General features: G+C 35.3%; 1 protein-coding gene across 1 annotated transcript; it reads right to left on the reverse strand.

The window, feature by feature from the left end:
- Positions 1–12,765: 12,765 nt before the first annotated feature.
- Positions 12,766–13,344, reverse strand: LOC107761308 (uncharacterized). Its single transcript, XM_016579531.1, has one exon. It carries the CDS (start codon positions 13,342–13,344, stop codon positions 12,766–12,768), a length of 579 nt encoding a protein of 192 aa, XP_016435017.1.
- Positions 13,345–16,544: the final 3,200 nt, after the last annotated feature.

Genomic DNA, 16,544 nt, shown 5'->3' on the forward strand with positions numbered 1-16,544 from the left:
CGTTACTCAACTAAAACTAAAAAAGTTTCATCTTTCAACTAACTTAGGAAAATTTTATTCACTTTCAAAGGAAAGTATCGTAGGAAATATTTTAGTTAATTAACTTTTAACAGATTACTTCAAAAAAAAATATTAGGTAAAAACGTGCAATTTGATTTTGTTTTTGGTTTAGGAGTCTTTATTTTCTAATAAATCATTAAACTATACACAATTTTACTTTGTATAAATCATTTCATGTTTCAAATCGTATACCCAAAAGTTTTTATAAAAGAAGCTACAATTCTACATTTTCATCATCAAAACTTTGCCTTGTTCGAGCAGCAACTATAAAATTAAGGACTTTCGGGTTCTTCTTTGGACAATTTTTTTTATAGCAGTTGAATTTTGCATTCATGCGTTTATATTGGTAGTTAAATTTTGCATTCACGTATTTATATTAATAATTAAATCTTGCATTCATGTATTCAACAAGTACATCTTTATTTTGGTATTCGTAATTGTGAAACTTGATTGAACATGAGCATGTTTGGCCAAAATCTCAAAATTTATTTATATTTTTAGTTGTTTTATAATTTTTACAATATTTCTTATTAATTAAAAAAAATAGAATAACTCATATTTTTCTTGCGAGAAAAAAAAAATATCTTTGTCGGTTAGATGATCATGTGTGTGTTTTCTAGAATGAACTTAAGAATATATATTTCTCAAAAAGTTTTTTTTTAAAAAAAAACTCTAAAATCTTCGAGAGTTTATGTGCTCTTGATGAAAATAAAAAGAAATACGACAACTTGTGAAATTATAGTAATGAATAAATTTTAAGTTTAAAATATTGACTAAGATGATTGAGGACTTCTATTATCACTGTTTCTTCATTTATTGAGTAGCTAAACAGAATCAATAATTATCATTTTCAGGAACGCACACTTTTTTCTTAAACTTATTTTATAACTCAAATATAATTAGTTAACAAAGTATTTATGTGATTTTTTAAAAATATATACTTATTGAGACGGGATACACGTGCAACGATATAGTATAACTAATTAATTATATACAAACGTAGCGCGTATCGTATAACTAGTTATATTAAAAAATTGGTAGGATAATGAACTTTTAAAAATAATTAAATATGGATAAGAACCATATTATCTACTTAAAATGGATAACCAAATATTCAAGAAGCCATGGATAATATGGATATCCATATTATTCGTCCGTTAACTCACTTTCTAGTCGTATTAATATGGGTCGGATCAGATATTTATCCATTTTTACATTATTTATTTTTTATCCGCTCATATTCGACCCGACCCGCCCAATTTGCCACCCCTACGTCTACACGTTGAAGAGGTTGAGTCTTCTCATTATTAAGTGTGTGATCATCTCATCTACAAATTTAAGTTGTTAGATAGAGCATATTTTTTTAATTTAATTATGTATTCAACATGTCCATACATATGCGAGCCTGATTCTTTTTCAATAATCCAACCGGCAATCACGCATCAACGTGGGTGAAGTACACAAATAACCTCAAAGTGGATGGTCTTGAATTTTTGTCCCTCACTTGTCCCGTAGACAATACTTTTAACTTTTGCTCTTGAAGTTCTACCTATGGGACAAGCGGGTCAAAAGTTAAAGACCGCCCCAAGAAGTGTCATAATTCTACAACGGAATCAGTAAAGATCACAAGCCCAAGCCCAAACTAAAAAGATTAGAAGCCCATTAGTGGCCTAAAGCGAAAAAGAGGGAAAAAATTATTTAACAGAACTCCACCTATTTCCATTGGTCATTGGTTTGCCTATTTATATGCGAAATCAAAATAACTCAAAGCGAACTAAACAAAGCAAATGCACACACCAAGACTTATATCTAATACTAGGGGCCCAAACCTATTTGACCTGTCCAACACGCTCAAGGTTAGGCTGGTTATTGACCCGCTCATTTGTTGAACTCAGCTTATCTTGACCCGACCCATTCAGTCCATCTAAAGTTGGATTGATTTTTAACCCAAATTGATCCATGAGTAACTTTGTCAAAATATCTTATAAATAAATTTTTTTTGTTTGATATGTTATATATGACTATAACAAAAGAAAAAAGAAGTTTTCCTTACTAATTATACAATTCATAAGAAGACAACACATATTAAGTGAAGCTTGAAAAGAATTGGGCAGGTTGAGCTATGACTCAAATTTTAGTCCAACTTAACCCAACCCATCTCTTCCTAAGTTACTTTTAGGGCGGTCAATAACCCTCCCATTTATTGACTTAGCCAAGTTTGACCCGCCCAAAATTAAACCAACCCGCCCATTTGACACCCCTATCTAATATTGATAATCTAAGTATAATGGCCTTTAGATATTCTCTTTTAGAAATTTAAAAAGATTAATACCCAACCTTATAATTCAAATGGATATAGAGGATTTGTATTAATTTGGGCAGTATAACACTATAATTAACATCATAAAAAATTCACAGTTGTTAATAGTTGGTGCCTTTTCACAAGATGGTACTTTCACTTGACATAAAACTACATGGGATCATAAACTGACTAATTTTGTCAGCTTTTGGAACTACAAAGAATTGTTGATCATATCTCACTAGTAAGAAGAACAACCTAGTACATATTTAAGATGGTAGCTTGTTAGCTAAGTAGAGAGCAAGTTTCTCTCTTTGAGTTGAAGCAGATTTATCAGTAGAATCACCAATTTGTTGCCCATAATCAGGATCATGATGATGAGTTAGTGGCACTTTGTCGTCAACTCCATCGTTCAAATCGATGAGAATATTGTGCAGCAAGCAACATACAAGAATAATCCGTGGTAACTTATGCTTATCAGGCCTCCACATTACTCCTTGGATTATTTTCCATTTATCTTTTAACCTGGCTAAAGCCCTCTGTGCTACTTTCCTCGTTGCAAAATGTCGCTTATTGTAATCAGCTTGATAATCAGATAGTCCGCGCCCAACATAAGGAGTAAGAAGCCATGGCAAAAGGGGAAAACCCGAGTCTCCAACGATGTATTCTCTCAGTTCTGTGTCATCTGAGAGCTTAATGTTCTTTCCGCTTAGCCTTTTTCCTTCTTCTGCGAGTTTGAAGAATCTTGAGCTTTTGAGCACCTCAGAGTCACTTAGACTTCCCGGCCAACCAGCGACAACATCAAGGAATCTCATATCAGGGTCAACAATTGCTTGCAAAAGCATACTGTGATTTTTTTCCAAATCAGACCAGATTTTACTTGAAGGGACGTCTGTCGATAGGCAAAACATGATATGCGTGGTGTCAATGGCACCACAACAATTGGGAAGGCCTCGGATATTTTCAAATTTCGATTTTATGTCTTCTTGATTTGAAGGCCAATGGATATGGTGAAGGCCTCTGTGTTCCATGGCTTCCACGAATCGCCAAGTTATCTGAGAGACAGTTGACTGATTTATTCCAAGAGACTCACCGACAGTTGAAAGTGAGTCGCCTGAACTCAGCCTTCTCAAAGCAACAGCAACTCGGTCATCTAGTGACAAAAACTTGCCGCTGAGATCAGTTAAGTTCGTAGGTTTTGCCATCATCTCTTCTTTCACAAGTGAACAGATGTAGTTAAATGTCTTCCTTGAAAGTTTGAACAGAGATTCAAATGTAACTGAACTTCGTTTCTGTACCGAAGTCCCTGAGAAGCAACAAACAGAAAGCGGGTCATATTTCATGGCTGTAAATTTGCTGAGACAAGATGTCAGGCCCTTAAACTGATGAATATTATCTCATCATAAAAGATAGAAGAATTCATCTTTTACCAAACTTAGTACTAGGCCTTTTTCTTGAAACTGTTTTACAACAGGACGACATTTCTCTTCAAAAATGTCCAATTGATTTTTTGATATTATATATTGGAAGAGCAGAAGCTTAGGAGCTAAGGAGACACATAACCATCATTTGTGCAGTATTTGAAATTTTCTTGTAGCTCTTTCACATTCATGTATCCACAATCTCTCCCTAAACGGTTACCTCTTTGCTATATACCAAAATTAATTGCATTGTTCGGAATCTAAAGCAAATGCCATTCGCTTTAGCTCTCAAAGCTAGATTAAAACAGTCAAAAGAAGACACTAGTCCATAAAGCTATGCAGCAAGAGTCTTAAGCACTGCGCCAGCATAGCATTAGTTCTCGTTGCTTAGCCTTAATACTGAAGTCCTCTTTCGAAAATTTCAACTCAATAGCTGAACCAAACGATCCTTGTATAGTTAAATATTGGAAGCTTACTAGAACTCTACAAGGATCGTTTGGTTCAGCTAATCGGATGAAATTTTCAAAAGAAGATGTTAAGGCTAAGAAATGAACTATCCTCTTAAAAAAGTTACCAATGCTTTTGAGATTGAACCCATTAACGACGAGTATGTAATATGTCAACTTTTTTGTCCTTGAGGCTGGCATTCCAACTAACTATTAAAAGTTTGGAAGTCGTAATTCAATGTCCTTTCTTGTTCCGTCCTTTAGTTGCCTGCCTTTAGTCTGCTCTCCATTTCTTCATCCCTAGTGAACTCTGTACTTTCTTTTTAAATCTTCACTCATCAAAAGCTACCATTGCAGAATCAAAGACCATAAGATCCCAAGCACATGTACATAGAAAGGAATCTGCTTGGAAGCTCATCGTCAAGCTTATTTAGCTACTAAGAAGAGCTTGAGCATAGAACTTAAGGGGTTAAAGCAAAAGAAAGCACTTATGAATTACTACTGCTCATGAGATAGAAATACAGCAGCACACCACCTAATACAGCAGCACACCACTTCGAACACATAATAAGCATAGCATCTGAGTTCAAAGTATTGATACCCCTAAGCTTAAGCTTACAATAATCTGTAGAAGAGACCATTGCCTAATGAAATTAACATCATATCATTTGATAGATCTTACCTTTGCAGGGAACATTTCCAGCACTCTGCTCATTCGTAAAGTCAAAACCTATATAGGTAATCTATACCTAAGCATTGACACCAGAAACCACAAAATGTACTCTTTATATGCTTATCCACAATTGTTTTCCTTGCGAAGTCTATAAATATGCATTTTTCTGTCAGTGCGATTAAGAGAAGGGGAAGAGGAAAAACTGATTCCATTGTCAGTCAGATGCATGTTCCATCGTAAAGTGACTAGACAAGAGGCCCTACCAGACGACAAGCATGAGACAAATAATCACTTAGACAGGTTGAGAAGATATGAACCTTAATCAACCATTGCATGACATTTCCAATTGATTTGTACTTCATCCGCTCCATCCTTAAAACATGGTTCAGGTGTAACAAGGCAAGGGAAGGGAGGCTACTTCATATATAATGCCAGTCTGTTCCCTCATTTCGATCTTCTCGATCTAATTTTTCTATTCATCTTTCAAGGGACAAACAGAACTATACACATTTTTATAGGATCTCTTTGTTTTTTGTTTTTTTTTGTTTTTATATAAAGACTTTTTCGGAGCTGCTCATGTGTGCTGCAAACTAAATAATTCTAAATTTGCTACCAGGATATGATGCAGTCTGTTTTTTAAAGCCCGAACAAATAACAACAGAGAATAAGCTAAGATGAAGCAATTGTATTAGCTTGAACAGCCAAACAATAGCTACACAATTCTAATGAAAATCATAAGTAATCCATAATGAAATAGTTGAATTTCCATATAATACCACTAAGATTTAGATTTACAAATCTGGTACGAAAATAAATACAACAAGTTATAGGAAGCTAAATAATTGGAAGGGAACGAAAAGTTTATTCGCAGTATAGTGAATTGTTGTGATGTCCATGATGGAGGGAGATCTAATGAGTGCGGAGCAAAGAGAAAGACTAGTAGGCTTATAGGCTAGCAAGCTTCCGAATAACGGGTGCGTATAACACCTTAGGCAAATCCAACGTCGGAAAGAGAGAGGGACATAAAGTGTCATAAACAGTACCCCAGTTCATTTCGTACGTACGCTTTGGACTCGATGTGGCATAGCCAAAGGACAAATCCATGAGTCTGTTGATATAAAGCTGATACGTGCCATGAGTTTGAATTATGACAATGGTACTAATGGTAAAAGACCAAAAGTAAACGCAAAATCAACGGTAAATAGTGTATGTCTCCCAAATTTCCTAACGTTGAGCACCCTTATCATGTCAATAAGAAAAGTCAAACTCAAATTATGAAGTAAACCTGACTTCTATATCCTTTTGATCAGTTATTTATATATCAAAATTTCCATCACCTCATCTTTAACTATTCAACAAAATTTAGTGATACTTTACATATATATATATATATATATACACACACCTATGCTACATGTCTAAAATATTGTGTTCCGTTGAACACGATAGATACATGCTACATCCAAAATAAATAAATAAAAATATCAGTTTTAAGCTTTTAGAATAAGGATCACACAACAATCTTGGATTCGAGTCTCACTATCACTATTCAATGAACACAAACGTATTTTCATGTTTTTAACCAAAAAAAATAAAAGAATCAAGCTCGATATCTTGAATAAATAAATAAATAAAAAACATCTCGTCTCGACGGTCACACAATCCAACACACTCCTCATCTTTTTTGCTTCATTTCTCTCGCACAAATGAGAGGTTCCCAACTAGCCAACTCCATTGTCCAAGTAGTAGAAACAAACCCAGAATAAAAACGAGAGCAGAAATCAATTCAACAAAACTCAAAGTTGACCCTCGTCCAAAATTTATTCCAAAACACAACAAATACCAAACAGAACAAAAATGCAGCATCAAAAATAACACGAACAAAACAGCACAAATCAAGAAAGTACATACATGCACATAAGCAAAAATATTAATTTCTGAAAAAAATAAATGTTGAAAGTTGTGTACCAGAAATCCTTTTGGAAAAGCCGTCCCACCAATCTGAAGAACAAGGTTGAGATAACGGGGAATGAAGAAGGGTATAATGGTCCACATCTTTGTCTGCCTTCTTCTTCCTCTTTAACCCCCTTATGGGTCCCATTAAAACTTAAACCCAGTTGATTTAAAAGCCAAAAACTTTATTTCTACAGGCCCAAAAGAAGAGAACTTGAGAAAATGGGTTATGGTTGGAAGAAGGAATACTAACAGATGGTGCTATTTGTGAAAGCTTATAGAGGAAGAAGAAGAAGAAGGTGACGCTGATGTAGAGTCGTAGAGCAGAGAGTGGAGAAAAAGAGGAGAGGCTGAGGGGCTAATTGTAAATTTAGATTATAGTCTTAAAGAAGCATGCAGTTATATATGCCTCCGTTTCCATTAAAAGACATTGGTGCACTTATTATTTTGTTAGAAAACAAATTATACAGGGATAATAATGTAAAAATTATAATATGACAATTAAATAATCAAAAAAATTAATAATTTTTTTTTTTAATATTTCATTCATTAGATTTAAAATAAAATATATGATTTATAATATAAAGTGTGTGTTTGATTCTATAATAAATAAGTTAGAAAGTTGAATAAGCATTATTTCAAATTTTATCTTGGCCTTCCTAAAGTACTTTTTTTTGTTTCCAACCCGCTGTCGGATATCCGTATTGACACCCAATTAAATAAAAATTCGATCCGGAAAGTTTCATATATGGGGTAAAGTGTTCCCTAACAAAAGTGACTCCATATCCAAGGGCTTGAACCCGAAACGTCTGATTAAGGATGAAGGAGTACTTACAACTCCACCACAACCCTTGTTGGATTTGGAGAAAAGCTGATTGTCCGGAGATTAGCTACTCCAATGTTGTTATGCCACATTAAATATGGTATAAAACTAATACCAAAATTATGATATAACTAATCCCTAAATTACTATCATTTGCTATGAATCAAACAACTTTAGGGTCGTTTGGCTATGAGGACAGGCGATAATAATTTTGAGATAAAATATGAGATTATTTTATTTGGGTTGAATTTTTTATCTCGGTATAAAGAATCACGGGATTGTTTATACATTAATTGTGGTATTATTTTTTATACCACACACATGTAAGATATCATCAGGGGTTTATCAATCCCGGGATACAATAATAAAGTGACAAAGATGACCTTCTCCAAAGCTTTTTTCTCAAAGCCCTTTCCAAAACAAGGTTAAAATTAAAAATAAAAAAATTATTTAAGTTATCTAGTGTAAAACCAATCATTTTTTTTTTTACGTCGTATATCTCTTTTTAGTCAAAATGAACCAAACATGTACCGATAAAAATATATCTATTATTAATCATGTCATTTATTTAATCCACAAATTATAATATCACATTATAATCTCAATATAAATTGTCCCCCTTAAACGAGTATAACGAGTGTTTGGTTTGGTATATTAAAAAATAATTACGGTATAAAATCTTGTCAAACTTCTTTATAAAACTAATGCTTTATAACAATAATTTACTATACTGGTTAAGTTTTCTTTCGAGTAATTTTCATGCACAGGCGTATTCAAAATTTTAAGTTTATGGGTTCAACTCTACACAAAAGCTACTAGGTTCGGAAAAAGTAGCTATTGAACGGGATCCGCCCTGTTTTCATGTTATATTGTAACAATCTTTCGCTAAAACCACCCAGAATATAAAAGAGCAGAAATCAATTTAATATAACTCAAAGTTGACCCTCGTCCAAAATTTTCACTAAGAGACGACTAGAATCCAAAACAAACACAACCCCAATCAAATATAGAGAACAAAAATGCAGCATATATCAGACATAACATGAAGGAAACAGAACAAATCAAGAAACTACATGCACTGAAACAAAATATATATATTTTCAAATTTTAGTGTTTAAAAGTTGTACCAGAAATCCTTTTGGAGAAGTCGTCCCACCAATCTGAAGGACAAGGTTGAGACAACAGAGAACTAACAGGGGTATATTGGTCAACATCCGTGTATGCCTTCTTCTTCCTCTTTAACCTCCTTATTATGGGTCCCATTGAAACTTAACCCAAATGATTCAAAGCCAAAAGGAGTACTTTTCTAAACTCCAAAAGGAAAGAACTTGCGAAAATGGCCAAATGGGTAATGTTAAATGAAGGAGTACTAGCAGATGGTGCTATTTGTGAAAAGCCATATGGAGAAAAAGAAGCAGCAGAAGAAAGTGACTCTTGCGGCAGAGTCGCAGAGCTGAGTTGGAGAAAAGAGGAGGGGCTGAGGGGCCTATTGTAAATTAGTTTGGGTTTAAAGAAGCATGTAGTAATATATACGGTGAGACTTATATAACAATAATTCACTATAAAAGCCAAGTTTTTTCGTAACAAATTTTTATGTTATGTTATAATATATGCTCTCTATAACAACATTTCGTTATAATATCCAAAAATATTCAGAACAAATGACGATGTTATAGAGAGGTTTGACTGTACCTCATTTTCGACAAAATACAGGCCAAAACTAATCGTATTTATTAGCCCAAAAAACATATAAAATATGTTTATTTTTTGTATATAATACACATACATACAAAAAAAAAAACTTGTCGGTTATTATTTTTTGAAGCGGATAAAAATATATATTTCTCTTTTAACACTTTTATACATTAAAGATATTGATTCCGCGCAAAAATAAGATTTAATAAAGTGAAAACTATTTCAATTATGTAAATGACTATCGATTATATTATTTAAAAAATGACTATGATATTTAACCTACTACATCGATTACATTTTGAATAGTGTAAACGCTTCTTTGTTTGCTCGTATTGCATTGTACTCTGCATAAAAGACTTCCTTAACACCCATAAAACTTATGGAGGCACTCAATAATGCTAACCAAATATTATATCTAACATCTCAAACTTGGTATCGTATCTTAACCTCAATTGTCACTTTCTCAAAATTAGATAAATGCTTTTAAGTTCGAAAGTAGTCACTTGGTCTAAAGTTTACGACAACAATGACGGTCCAGTAAAATCCCACAAGGGTAGTGTATATGCAGATCTTACCTCTATCCGAAGGGGTAGAGAGGCTGTTTCCAATAGACCATCGGCTTAAGAAGACGAAAAGAGACAATATATCAGTACCATCAACAAAAACTATAGAAATAATAACAACATCACAAGAACCAGTAAATAGATGGAAATCAAACAATAACCAGTAAATAAGGCCCGACACTATAAAAATGGAAGAGTAGTGTGAATACAACATTGACCACTAGCAGTCTAAGTCCTATCACACTAGCCTCACACTTGTACGAGTTAAAAATATGCTCAACTACCTCCTAACCTAAAACCTTAATGCTCGACCTCTATAACTTCCTATCGAGGGCCATGTCCTTGGATATCTGAAGCCTCGCCATATCCCGCCTGATCACCTCTCCCCAATACTTCTTAGGCCTCCATCTACCTCTCCTTGTACCCACCAACACCAACCGCTCACACCTCCTTACCGAGGCATCTGGACTTCTCCTCTATACGTGTCCGAACCATCTGAGCCTCGCTTCCCGTATCTTGTCATCCATGGGAGTTACGCCCACCTTTTCTCGAATATCTTCATTCTTAATCTTATCCATCCTAGTGTGCCCACACATCCACCTCAACATTTTTATTTTTGCTACTTTCATCTTCTGAATATGTGAGTTCTTAACTGGCTAACACTCAGCCCCATACAACATGGCCGATCTAACCACCGGTCTATAAAACACTTGATCTAAAGTTTAAAATTCAAAATTAATGTTCAGGTCACAAATCTAATTTTTTAGAAAGTGGCCAGCATCTAAATACAAGACCCCAAAAGTAGCAACCAGATATGAATAACAATGATGATACAGAAGAATAAAGGGTGATTTGCCCCGAAACAATTGCACAAATATGATACTTTTTGGGATGGCCTTTAACTTTTGACTCTCCTCTCCTTCCCCCTTCCCCCGCTCCCTTGTTTGCTCCATAGATAGAATTTCAAGGTCAAAAATTAAAAGTGTTGTCCATGGGGCAAGCGAGGGACAATATTTTTAAAAGTTGAAGTTCTGCCCATGAGGCAAACGGGACAAATATTCAAGACCATCCACTTCGAGAGCTATTAATAAGATGTGTGGCAATCAAAATAGATTCACCCCAATATGACATAGGCAGCCTGGATTGGAACATTAACCCTCTTGCAATCTCTAAAAGGTGTCTATGCTTCCTCTCAATAATCTCATTATGTTGCAGAGTTGCTACACAAGACAGTTGGTGCAGAATTCCTTCTAAATGTAGAAAGGCCGCCTCTTGTGTGCTTACCCCAATTCTAGTGCATTGTCAGATCTTATCATTCTGACTTTCACATTGAATTGCCTTTCAACCACAGACAAAAAAGATTTAAGCATAAGAAAAGTATTGTTTTTAGTACTTAATAAGAATGTCCATGTTCCTCTACTATAGTCATCTACTATAATAAGAAAATATTTGAATCTATTATAGGTATTGAACTTATAAAGGCCCTATATGTCTACATGTATAAGGTCAAAAATATGTTTGGATTTGATGCTACTGACAGGAAAAGGATTCCTGATTTGTTTAGCCTTAGAACAAACATCACAAATAAATTCAGAGTTTGACTCATAATGAAGTAAATCTAAATGTTTCATTGCTAAAAATGGGATATGTCTAAATCTTACATGCCAAAGCTTAACATTAGGAGTAGCATTAACATGAACTGGACTAGAAAAAGAAATAGACTCCGAAATAGAAATTCTTCCTTTCGGAATTGAAAGTACATTACTACTGAACAGACCCTTTGACTTAAGATGACTTGGTTCTAATATGTAGAGTACCTCTCTAACTTCACCAAAAACCTGTGGACTCTTCATTGAAAAGCCCTGCAACACACACCTAATAGATGTGAATAGGACATCATATTTGAACTGAACACAAAACCTATGAACTGACAATAAATTGTATTTGAAATCTAGAACATGTAGCACATTGTTCAAGATATAACCTGGCATAATAGAGATACTTCCTATATGAGTAACAATCACCTTAAAAGAGTTAAGTAAACTGATGTTCAAAGGTACAGGAAGTGGAGTTAGAAACAGAAAAGAATTAGGATCAAAATACATGTGCTCTAAAGCACCTGAATCAATGATCCAGGTGTCTGATTTTAGACTACTAAACACTGAACCTGAGCATTTTAGAATAGTCTTGCATGTGCTAACTTTTCCTGCTTATACATGTGTATCATTTCTGCAATGTGTTCCTTGTTGAGTTGCTGCCCAAAGTTGGTGTTGTTGTATTCATTGCTTTGTCCTCCTGAATTCTCATGTTCCTCATGTGTTAAGACTGCATTTTCCTTGATTTGATTCTGATAACCTTTGTGATTAGCAAACTCAAAATTATCTGGAAATTCAATGATTCTATAGTAGTCTTCTTGTGTATGTCATGTCTTTCCACAATAAGTATAAGATACATTTGGATTGTACTTCTTCTTTTCTTTAAACATCTACTGAGGTTTACCAAACTTTTGACCTGAATTGTTATATTTAGGTGCTATGACTGCACCTCTTTGTGATTGGTTTCTGAGTTTATGAAAATTCCTGCCCTGTCCTGTGACCATAAAGGTTGCAAAGTCAGCCAGAAGCTGAGTATTAGGCTGCTTGGCCTCTCCAACTTTCATGAATAAAACTGAGTCAGAATTAAAGTGTGAATTTGATAAATTTTTCTTTGATTTTTATCTTGCAAAATAAGTGAATGAGCAACATCTATGGTAGGCAAAGGGTTCATCATGAGAATATTTCATCTTGCCTGTGCATAGATGTCATTCAATCCCATTATGAATTGAATCAACCTCTAATCCTCAAGTGACTTAGTCAACTTTGCCTTCCCTTCACAAGCACAAACACATAAACAACATATGATAACATTCAAAGCATCTAGTTCATCCCACAGTCGTTTGAGCTTAGTGAAGTATCCTGCAATGTCACTATTACCATGTACTAATCCTGATAGATCCTTTTGCAGATGATAAAGCTTGGCTCCATTTGATCTTTCAAATCTCTGCTCCACGCTGTCCCAAAGCTTTTTTGCAATTTTGTAGTATATCACACTATCTACAATATCCTTTGAGAGAGCATTTAGGATCCAAGAGATGACTATATCATTGACACAGCTCCATTGTTCATGATCCAAAGATTTCAGATTTGGAGATCGATAAGCTCCATTGATGAAACCAAGCTTCTTCTTGGCTGACAAAGATAGGAGAATAGATCTCCTCCACCCTGGGTATCCTCTTCCATCAAACACAATGTTGACTAGAGTCATCCCAGGTGAATCAGAATTGTTGAGATGATAAAGGTGATTGACATCATAGCTGATTGGCTTTACAACATTGCTCGTATCATCAGTAGATGTGATGGTTGTTTCAGGCATTTTAGATTACTGATTATGAAGATGAATCTGATGTAAATGAATTTGATGGTTGAACTATTGGATCGAGCTTATTTCTCTGATACCATATACGAATTAAAGAATAGATTTAATTAAAATTTTCTCTGTTGTATTTCATCACTATTATTGTACATGTATATATACACTTACATCTAAAAAAATAAAGAATAACAGGAAAGAGAAGACTATGCACAGTTGTCCTATTCTAATTTGCCTACTAATAACAGAATCATTCTCTCTATACAACTAACTATATTCCCTCACATGTTAGTCACGTGAGAGAAGGAAGGTTCTAGTGTTAAAACTACCTGATGGTGTATAATTAATCCATCATGAGTTGATCCAAGGGCTGAGACTCTTCCACGTATTTTAAACATTGAGCTGAGTATAACATGGGTTATATCGAACATAACACATTTGGTCGGAACAAGGAAGCTTCTAGGCCATCTTCTTCTTCACCCCTTTTCTCCATCTCTAGGCAAAACTCCATGAAACTTAGAATTAGGATGGGGTTTCTTCTCCCCAACAGTATCATCGGTGTCGCAATTTAAAATTTGTCCCCATTTAAGGAATTTGAGTGAAATAGCTTTGGGGCATAACTTGGTATACAAACCTTGTTAGATTGACAAAACTTGTCTTGTTCGCAAGTTATGCGGGCGGGGCATAACTTTGATACAAATTTGATAGAATTCTAGGGTCCACCAAGCACTATAGAGAACCATGTTCTCTATCGGTTTCCATAGATTATGCAAACACAGCAGAAAGTAAATAACACGGAGAGTTTTTACATGGAAAATTTTCAGCTCAACGGGATTAAAAACCACGACCTACCCTTGTAGGATTTCAACTTCACTACTGAGCAACTTTCAGATTACGACATATGCAACTTAGGAATTAACCTCTTAATCCCTCACTAACTTGTAACATACTATTACAAGCCATTTTATAATAATTCTATTATAAAGACTTTACAACTCAACTAACTCTAGCCAAGATACACACACAAGGGTTTATGATTTATAAAGGGTTTCCTACGGAATGCTTCCAAACAAGCTAAGTAGGAATTACAATTGAAGAACTATTACAAAGTTACAACTCAACTAAGGACATACAATAACTTGATATGGGGAACTGGTCCGTAGTAGTGTTGTTCTTTGTTCTTGATGCACTTGAGAATCGTTTTCTTGATGATCAATCACAGTGAGTGTGCTTGAGTAAATTCTCTAAGTGTTCAAGTGATTTATTTTACCTTCCATGATGTTAATAATACATTTGCGACATCACTAGGATGATGTAAGCAAGGTAGGTAAAAGACACTTCCCATAAAGTTGACTGCTGCACTGTTTCTGCACTGTAGCGTGTGCAGGCAACAAATTTATAGTTAGGGTTGTTGACTTGTGCAGCTTCCTCGGGAAACGGTAGTTATATGTTCCCTCTATTATTCCTTTGACGCTGAAGAGTTGAACAATATCCCAAGCTGGAACCTTTTGATCTTAATGTCTTGAGAATGTTTAACAGGTTCTTTATCTGGTTCTTGACAGTAAGTTTGTTATATCATCAAAATATAACAGGGATATACATATAGCCTATCAATTTTCCCGTTTTTGATTATGACAAACATATAATTCAAGTTCCCTCTAAGAACCAGCATTTTCCCCCTAAGAACCAGTATTTTCTGACTTCCCCCTGAATCTGTTTCCCATCCTTGTTCCCCCTGAATTATTTTTTCCCTTTTTGGCATCATAAAAAGATTAGTAACAGGCTTATAGCAGAAAGAAGTTTAGCTTGAGTTAACTCATGCCACTTGTGTGCACACAACATGGCTAAAAACAGAGCATAAAGACAAGGCATATATAACAAAAAGGTAAAATCTTTCATTAAACAATTTGGATTGAAAAACAGGGAGCAGAGTCAATGTTACTTACAACCATCCACAATTCAGAACAACAAAAACAAATACCACAAACATCATAAAAAAAACTAATCATAGGAAACCAATACTTAAGACTTGACACTGAGGGGACACTATTTAAGGAGCACTGGAAAGAGAGGGCTTAGAAGGCAGAGGCAAGGGTTTGGAGGACAAGATCAATTCGATCATTCGCTGACATTTGCTCATTGAGCAGTTTCGCTTTCAGGTTCTCCACCTGTTTCTTGAGCGCAACATTCTCCTTGGTTAGAAGGGCAACCTCTTCACTTTGAGGGATACTGGAACCAGGTGCCTCCTGAAGCTGACTCAACTGACTCTCAAGAATAGCATTCCTTACTTTCAACTACCTTATCTCAGCAGTAGCACTGTTCTGAGCGTTGATCAACTGAGAAATGGTAGAAGTGCTTCCAATTCCTCCAGCCCTATCAATGCACTCATAATCTTCCAGAGTGGACTTGGAGAAAGTTTGCTTCTTAGTGCTCACTTTAGCTTGTCCCAGAGGAACCTTGAAGTACTCAAAGACCTTGGTGAGAAGGAACCGATAAGGCAGTCCATGATTACCATCTTTAAAATCTGCCACTTTCTGCATGTGCTCTATCATGATCCCAGGAAAGTTGATGGTAGTGAAGTTGTCCAGTGCTTCCATGAGGAACAGGTCTGCACGAGAAGTGATAGATCTTCTCTCAGCACGAGGGAGCAAGACCTTGTTCACCATCTCAAATAGCAGTTGGTACACTGGAAGGAGGGCCTTCTTCTGTACATGTTCCCCTTGTTGAACTGCTCTGTCCTTCAGGATGGCATTTCTAAAATTTTGAGAACAAGATCCCTGAGCACTAGACAACCCTTCAGCAGGCACACCCAGAATAGATCCCAACAAAGCAGAGTCCATTACCATATCAACTACATTCACCAACACGTAGATGTGATCATCCTCAACTTTGAAGAGGTCGGCATAGAAACTTTGAACTTCCTCCTCATACACCTTTGGAGCATCACTTGTGAACAAATGTGTCCACTATTGAAACTCACAAATTTCAACCAGCTGTCTCATACCAGCCTCCTCCAAAATGTTAGGGGCAAATGTGTGGCCCCATAGCACCTTTTGATTCCTCAACTTCTCTTTTTCAGCATTCCTTAAATCACCAACTTTGGCCCTTTTGAGGAACCAGGTTCCTCATCAGTATCAGCTTTTCTCTTAGCAGACTTGTGAACATTCTTTCCTTTTTCATCAGACTTCACATACTTTTCACCC

Source organism: Nicotiana tabacum, chromosome 13 (assembly GCF_000715075.1).
Source record: "Nicotiana tabacum cultivar K326 chromosome 13, ASM71507v2, whole genome shotgun sequence".
NCBI lineage: Eukaryota > Viridiplantae > Streptophyta > Magnoliopsida > Solanales > Solanaceae > Nicotiana > Nicotiana tabacum.